The following is an 8,542-nucleotide window of genomic DNA, read 5'->3' as shown; positions in this document are numbered from 1 at the left end:
GATTAGATGGGTAAAGAAAAGTTGAAGACTCGTTATGGTTTTAAAATATTTCTCTAATTAGCAATATGTAGCATTTTGGAGTTTCAGAGAAAAACATGTTTTTTGTTTTGTGCATCCATCTTGGATGCATATTCTTCAAAATGATGCATCCAATAAAAAACATGATTTTTCTGATTTTGACGGATAAATGTGTTGTTAAACACTTAAATAATGATATATAGTTATGCACTATGTTAGTTTTATGGACTTTTAATGCATCAAAATGATGTATTTAATTGTTCTCAACGTTCTTATTTTAAGAGTGTTCTTGTCGGAGTGTTACCCTATATATATGAAATTTAATATAGATTATCTACCCACTTTAATAATTGAAATATAAATATAATAATCTTAATAATTTTTTATTAGAGTAAATTACACAGATGATACCTGAAGTATACGCGAAATTACGATTTTGATACCTCACATGCAATGCACGTGACTTGACTTAACGGTCAAATAGACGATCGTCAACGATAGGTATGGTCAGTGTAAGTTTTTGACAACGATAGGTATGTCTCGCGTAACTTTTAAATTGTAGATATGACTAGTGTAGTTTCAAACAAACCTCAGATATGATTTTTGTAATTTACCCTTGTTTAAATGAAACAATGATTAAACTAAAACAGATAAAATCATCTAAAAATCGTTGTGCATCATATTCGGTATTAATAAATGATCTGGATTTTTATTTCTGGTGTCAGTTTTATATACTAGCTTGTTTGTATATCATGAATTTCCGTGCATCTGTTTTATATACTTGTGTTCAATGAATATTCACGTGTTAGTTTTATTCATCTTGATTATGATTTAATACAAAAGCCTATTATATCTGCTTCATTTTAATACTTATTTAAAATAATGAAACTCGTTTAGGTAGTTTGGTATAAAAACATTTGGACATTGTAGTATGTTCGAGATACATGTAATTCCCCATTGCATCAATCTTACATTAACTATTTCCTTTTATTACAATTTCATTTTGATGTTTCAAACAAACCATTGGACATTGTCCCTTTTTATCTACAAGGTGACCTTGGATCCAGGTTAAAAATGGTAAAATATGATTGACATAAACGCGACATTACATAATTTATTTTGTAAACTCTTCCGATTAATGTGGTGATTCCCTTTAATTAACTCGAGTTGCACAATTTTCGACAATACAAACATAAGTCGTTGGAGAATCCAAATTATATCGAATCATCCTTAGAAGTTAAGTATGTCATATTGTCATGTACTAATTATATATTTAGAAGTTCACAAGATTTATCGTCATTACATGTGGGTTAGACTGCGACACTTTCTCAAGTGTCATCCTAAAGATAAATCTCGGAGGACAAATTGGCATTTAGTTTTATTATGAGGACTTTTGAGCATTAATAATAGAGGTTGTGTAGTATTTAAGAGCAGAGAAATTATGCTTATATAGGACACGGGGGCGGGGCCAGAATATGTGACACGAGGGGTTCATAATCTGAATTATCAGTGCTCTAGAAGATAAAAATATGGTTCATTTCTTTTGTGGGGTGAGAAATGAAAGGTTCACTTGTTTGCTCATTATATAAGAGAGATATTTTGTAATGAAGTTAACATGATTCACTTCACGTATATGATATGTCGTGGGTATTTGTAGACAAAATTAATTACTTCGCGTGTATAATATGTCATGGGGAGTATTTATAGACAAAATGGGTTGGTGGATGTCTTTTGAACAACACACTTCCTTAAAACAATATAATGTATACATATATACATAAAGAAAAGTGAGTGAGAATGTGAGATTATCTCACCACATACATAGATGAGTCAAGGGTTGTCTTGTCATGCTCTTGGGCTTAATTAAATGTATGTACATATGTGATCAAATAAGATTCAAAATAGTCTCTAGTGTATGTACTTTCTAGCGTATGTAGGTATGTAGCACCGCCAATCAGACATTCATTCGTCAGTCGTCACAAACATGCATATATCATATATGTGCTAAAGAGGTCCATGAATTTCAAATTTAGAGCAAAAATGAAAGAAACTGAAAGGCATCGCTTAGCAACCATGGCACCACCGGAGCATGTGGCGTGGTTGACCATATGGTTACCATCCAGCATCCCAGATGTGGCCAACTTTGTTCCATTTAAAACTGACAAGTTCTATATATTCACGAACATAGTAATTTGCAATTCAAGTTTAGAAAATTCAGTTAAGTAGGAAAAACCAAGATTGATAATAATATTTAAAACTTGATAACTAATACCATGAACCAAAAAAAAAAATTTATAAGAATAAATTCCTAATTATACAAAAGAACTTGTTAGTTGACAAAAAGAACCCCTTAAAATGCACAATAATCCAACAAACATTTTATAAAGCCGCCCTCTTGAGACGGTTGATGTAACATAAACATAACAAATCAGAAATAAATATTACTGATTTCTTTAACATGAAATGATCATATTTGCTCATACAACACGGGTTTGAGAGGGCAAGAGCCGAGATGAAATAACTAGAACATATCTGCTTAATCAGATAATTTGACATTATAGTTTGCAGATTACTTGCTCGGTTCTCACTCTGAGTGTCAGTTTTAGTCAGTTAAAAGCGTTGATACCAGCAGATCTTGGAGAAAAACGGCCCGTCCTGTGGCCTGTCGCATTCTCTTTTCCCGTTCTTCAGAACTCAATGAAGGATCAAAACTGTGATAAAGGAACATGTGGTTATATATACAGCTTCTAGTAGTAGCAAACTATATCTTCACTCATGAAGAGGTTGATTTAGGCTATGTTTTATCTATAAAGTTAAAGGAATAGAATCAAACAATTAATTACCAAATAAACAAGTTAAATATGTCAAACCCAAAATGTAATTTTTCATGCATTTGACCTCCTAAAGTACTAATCATATTTAACATATTAGATATTTTGCAGCAAAAAAAAGGACAAAGACTATTTGTGCCTTGTGGGTCAACTCATCACGCCCGTCTAAAACAACTACCCATTTTAACGCATTACGAAAATCACAATTTTCCCACCCTTGAAGTTCTTTGAACGTTCGGAGGTTCATGCAATATCTCAACACTTCAAATAGAAAGACCCCAAAGCAATTCCTCACAATCGAATTCTCCACATACCGATGAAGCCACATATTACGATTTGGTCCATTTGATAGTGTGTTAATATGCACAAATGAATTAGAATTAACTGACCTATTGTAGTGGATATTCTTTCAAAAGGAATCCATAATCTATAAAGTTAAGAATAAAACTAAAAAAAAACTTGAGTGGTAACATTACCTTGATTTCCATATATGTTGTGGAGTTGGACTCTTCAAGGAACTTTCTTCAACATTCGACACTATTGACTTGGAAATTTCTTCAGCTTCAGAGCCAGGAAAGTTTAGAACCAAAGATGAAAGAAAAGGATCAGAAGCCGCAGCACTTGTCGATGATGATGTATTGATATTTGACGACCTATAGACTCCACCACTGCCGCCACCAAGAAGCACCTGCAGATGAGCCTCTCTAAGATCGCGGCCCAAAAGCGAAAGAGCCTGACTATTTGGGACAGCTACTCTGCGTAGTCTACGACGTCGCTGCATGTATTTTTTAAGTTAAGGACAACTTTGATAGGAAATACGATACCCTTAACATGTGTGGCATTCACAATCTGAGGTGTTAGTTGAATCACATGCACAAGTCTATGAATTGATCAATTGGGTTGAAAGTAGCCTAAAGTGAGTTTTGATGCATAAAACCTCCTAAATTATTCTATTAGAAGAATATATTATTTACTATTATTTAACCAATATAACTTTAATTGGTAATAATCACAAACAATCTCACTCGTCCAAAATTGATAACGAAACAGAATAGCAATATAGCATAATGTGGATCACTAATTTCAAAAAACTAATACTGAATAGCATAAAGCAGTCTAGCTTCATGATTTGTATGAACTACTCATGATATCAAAGGATGGCTTTCAATGCAAATGGCAGTTAAATGAAGGATTAATTCTCCATAGTGGAAGGATATTTTAAATAAGTGTCCGTGCTGCAGAGTGATATGGCTTAACATATCTCTCGTCACTTTAGCAGAGCAAACTGGACAGATCTGCAAAAAAAAAAATAATAACACTATGAGATTCATGCAACTTGAAATTATTGATCCAAAAAGAAATTGCAACAAATTTCATCTTTCACAAAGTTTGAAGCTAAAATACAAAATAAAAAACTGAATGTAATCCTTACAAGTTGTTGAGAAAGTATTGGCCATATGTTTAAATTATTAAGTTTGATTTCAGGTTGATCCAAAATTCAAAGTAAAAAAGCTTTAACTAAGCAAATATGCAATGCCTCTAATAAGCCATATAATTATTCTGAGACATAGGGAGTAGGAAACAAATAAAACAATTGTATCATTCCCTATATTCTCAGAAACTTCCTAAAACAATCTTTCTGCCTATTGTGCTCAATGCCTCAATGTACATATTAATGACCGTGTTTTCTTCATGTTTGTTGAATAATAATTTTTTGATTTGATTAACAAGCCAAAGTCTAAAAGAAAATTATCCTAAAACATATGGAGTAGGTAATATGTTTATAAAAGTTCTATAATCAAATACAAGTACTCTATCTACCTAAGGAAACTGCAAGGTTTAAGAGACTAGACACAAACGATAGCAACCATAGACACATAAAAAAAACCTTGATCAATACAAATACTCTCTATCAATGCTATATCTACTAGCAGAATGTCTAAAATAATCCTAAATAGCAAAAACGATAGCAATCCTAGACCCGTAAAAAAAAACTTGACCAATAATGTGAATCATGACACAGAGCTAAAGCTAACCTGCCTAACCACTGAATTCAAAGTTCAAACTCACATACATAGGGAATTATTCAATTCGATGGACATCGAGAACCACATAGAAAGATTAAAAAGCATAAATTGGATGTCAAATAAGTCATTTGCCAAAATATTCATTTTTACCAATGTGGTATGTATTCATGTCAAACTGGACTGCTTTTGTTAAAATTGTGAGCAAGTGGCGGGCTTAATTCATGCCATTGATATAAACTCAAGAAATCTATAGGGCAAACAAATTTGCATCTTTCAAAACCCATAAAAGAGCTATGTATTTGGAAAACTTTATTCACAATCCTAAAAAGCTGAAGCATTGTTCAAAGTCTCAGTCTACCTATCCTAGACAAGAACATACTAACAACAAAAACCAAATTGAAAATAAACTGCTAAAAGTTTCAACCTTTTTTTCCCGAATGGCCACTGCCTCTCATTTTGTTAATCATCATCAAAATCATTACACCTTATCAAGAAAAAGAAAAACAGACTCAAGCATTCCCAAGTATACATATACATACATCTATATTTCAAACTACTCTACTCTTTTGCTAATACTTTCAACTTGATACACACTTATTATAAAAAAATTTGTAGTCCTTGTAACAAAGTTGAAAAATATTGGCAATCTATTTTTACTATTTTAATGAGTTCAAAATGACCTTACACTTTCCGAATATATGCATGTATAAAATAACGTTAAGAATAGAAAGTTAATTAAATTAACCATCTCCACGATGACCTACGGATAAGGCAGCCAGGAAGGTAACAAATTAGACCGGAATCGAAACCTTCCTGGTCAAACACCTTCGGATGGCCAAAAAAGAGTCGGAAAAACAGCCACAGGAATAGTGATTAAGCCGCGCACATCAGAGCCAAACTCGACTCACCCAGGGTAGCCTGAATATCTCTCTCCGTTTGAAAAGTTGGATGAATTGAAAACAAGGCATTTGATAAACTTTTGCAATGACTTTTACCAAACAAATAATACCAAAAATAGTAAGTAACTCTTTACCCAAAAAAAATCCCCTTTGTTCATAAAAATGGAAACTTGGATCTTAACCAAAATCAGACTTCAAATTAATCATTACAAAAAAAAAAAAGTCAAAGCCTTTTTACATCAAAATTGACTTATCAAAACATACATAGATACATAATTATATAGTCATTACATACACATATATAGATATAGATGACACACAGAGAGATAGAGAGAAGATTACAGTTGCTCTGGATTCACACGAGTGTTCATCTTCAAGATGAGAGCATAAAGACCCAATATCAAAATCCTCATAACAATATGGGCATGGAAAATCGGGTCGGATTTCTTCTTCAACCTCAAAATCATCAACGTTCAACCGATCTGAAATATGTATATAAAACATACCCAGAACATGAAATTAATAAATAAAACAAACCCAGATCCTAAAATTACAAAAATTATCTAAAAAACATAAAAAGCACTGATCTTTAACAAAAAAAATCCAATCTTTTTGAAAAAAAAAAGCATAATAATAAATAAAAACAAACCGAACCCAGATGGGAAGACTGATGATTATGGTGGTGGTGGTGTTGCATCGTGAACTGCCGTTTAGCGGCGGCGAGACGGGCGGTCCAAAAATCGGAATCCATAGGAAAAAGAGAGAGAGAGACAGAAGAGAAAGGGACGTTGAAGTTTGGAATTTAATTATATAATTATTATGGATAACAGCAAAAATGATTCTATCTTCTTCTTCTTGTTGTTTTAATGAAATGAGATGTTGTTTTCTCAATTTAAATATGTTTGAAATGGAAGGAAGGAAATATGTTTTTGTTTTTCTTATTTGGTTTTGTTTATTTTGTGATATACAGTAATAATGAAATTACTGGTGAATTTACATTTAGGAGGAGGTAAAAGTTTAAGATGTTTGCATAAATGGAGAATAAATAGGGTTGTTATGTGGTCATGGTTACAATTGTTGTGTTTTGAGAAATTTCTTGGATTTAGACATTTGTGACTATATGTTTGTGGTTAATAAGAGGGTTAATATATGAATGTTTGTGTTTTGATTCATAAAAGACAGGATGATTAATGTTATGTTTTTGAACTAAAATTAAAAAATGAATGAGATGAAATGGAGCCTATGAAATATTTTCAATCATGAGAAAAATATTTTAGAACAAAAATAATAAAATATTCACTCATAAAATAATCATTTCATTTTCTACTTATTCATTTTCGTTGTATTTAAAATAAAATAAAAAACTCAATAAGACAAGATACTTTAAAATCTTCGTTAATCTTATGAACAAAACATACAAATAATGTTTTTCATTCAAATCATTTTATACGTGGGTAGATTTGATAGAAAAGACGAAATAGTGTGTATATTTCGCTGGAGATTTCCTGGAAAAACTCGTCAGGTCATCCTCCAATTTCTTAAAAGATATTCAGTCCGTCATAATAGAAGTTAAAAAGGATATTTATACTCGTCGTGTCCTTTATATGGATATCAGAGGCCAGAGAGCCACTCCATTGACTCGTACTAATGAGAATTTTACTCAACAAGAAATTGAATAAAAACTTGTCAAATCGACTTTTTTTTGCGTGTATTGATTGAAGTATTTTAAGAAATTAGAGAAATTAATGCTTTCTCGCGGGAGGGAAAAAAAAGCAAGAATCCTCATTTTCTAAAATCAATCAGAAGTTGTTTTTATTTTTTAATCATTTCATTTCTTTTTTTATCTTTAGAATGAACTAATAAACACAACTTAAACTATAATTATTTGTTTTCTTTTCTTTTCAGTTTTGAAAAAAAAAACTCAAAATCATAATAAATTAATATTTTCTTTTTGAAAGAATAATATTTTCTATTATATATGGTTTTGAGAAATGATGAAAGAAATTATTCAATGCATCTTATTTAACGAATGAATTTGATTTTGAAGATGAAAGAAAATATTATTTATATAGTAAAAGTAAATATTTATAAAATAATAATAGACTTTCAGAAATATATAACGTATTGTTAATTTTTTAACAATAATAATAATAATAATAATAATAATAATAATAAATAATAATATAATAATAATAATAATAATAATAATAAATATAACTTATTGGTATTCTAACTCCCGAGCCTTCCTTTAATGATGCCTTGTGTGCTTTTAATGCGAAAATGGCGATAGACCTTTTGAGTAATCGAAGTGAAATCGTTGCTCCCAAACTCATGAAGAAACTGGCAGATATATATTTCACTCGTGTTACTCAAACGGTTGAATCCATATTTTCTCTATTTCCTCGACAGATGGCATTATGAAATACCAAATGGAAGACCACACTTCGAACTGGCTTAGAGTGGTTCCGATCTCTGGTTTGGGGCAAACTATGAATGTTAGGATCTACTGGTGTGTTCTATGCTATCGGTTGGGCGTCCCCCTATTTTCTGTTCAAATGTCGTGCTTAGCTTATTCCAGGGTATTCCCAGGGGATGTTTATGGAGATCATATTGTATCATGTGTTGGTCTGATTGGTATTAAGCACCTACATAACATGGTGCGTGACACCTTGGTTGACATCTGTTCTCGGTTTGGGGTTTTAGCTCATAAAGATGTTAATATTGGGCTTACCGGTGACAGAGACAACCCCTTACGCCCAACTGATAT

At 31.7% G+C, this 8,542-nt stretch overlaps 1 protein-coding gene across 1 annotated transcript; it reads right to left on the bottom strand.

Moving 5' to 3' along the window:
* Positions 1–2,374: 2,374 nt before the first annotated feature.
* LOC122581728 (protein DEHYDRATION-INDUCED 19-like) lies at positions 2,375–6,661 on the bottom strand. The gene is made up of 5 exons (XM_043753994.1): positions 6,430–6,661; positions 6,118–6,257; positions 4,067–4,144; positions 3,326–3,630; positions 2,375–2,729 (listed from the first exon to the last, which is right to left on the bottom strand). Exons 1-5 carry the CDS (start codon positions 6,524–6,526, stop codon positions 2,621–2,623), a joined length of 729 nt encoding a protein of 242 aa, XP_043609929.1. The 5' UTR covers positions 6,527–6,661; the 3' UTR covers positions 2,375–2,620.
* Between the last annotated feature and the right edge of the window lie 1,881 nt (positions 6,662–8,542).

This window comes from Erigeron canadensis, chromosome 9, assembly GCF_010389155.1.
Source record: "Erigeron canadensis isolate Cc75 chromosome 9, C_canadensis_v1, whole genome shotgun sequence".
NCBI lineage: Eukaryota > Viridiplantae > Streptophyta > Magnoliopsida > Asterales > Asteraceae > Erigeron > Erigeron canadensis.
This window is presented reverse-complemented; position numbering and strand designations above follow the sequence as displayed.

Bases quoted from the DNA above. Each gene is read 5' to 3' on its own strand.
- LOC122581728 (XM_043753994.1), bottom strand. From the start codon at position 6,526: ATGGATTCCGATTTTTGGACCGCCCGTCTCGCCGCCGCTAAACGGCAG. The intron at 4,145-6,117 runs GTAATCTTCTCT...TTTTTTTTGCAG, and splicing joins CGTGTGAATCCAGAGCAACT to ATCTGTCCAGTTTGCTCTGC. The intron at 2,730-3,325 runs GTAATGTTACCA...CCTTTATCACAG, and splicing joins CAACATATATGGAAATCAAG to TTTTGATCCTTCATTGAGTT.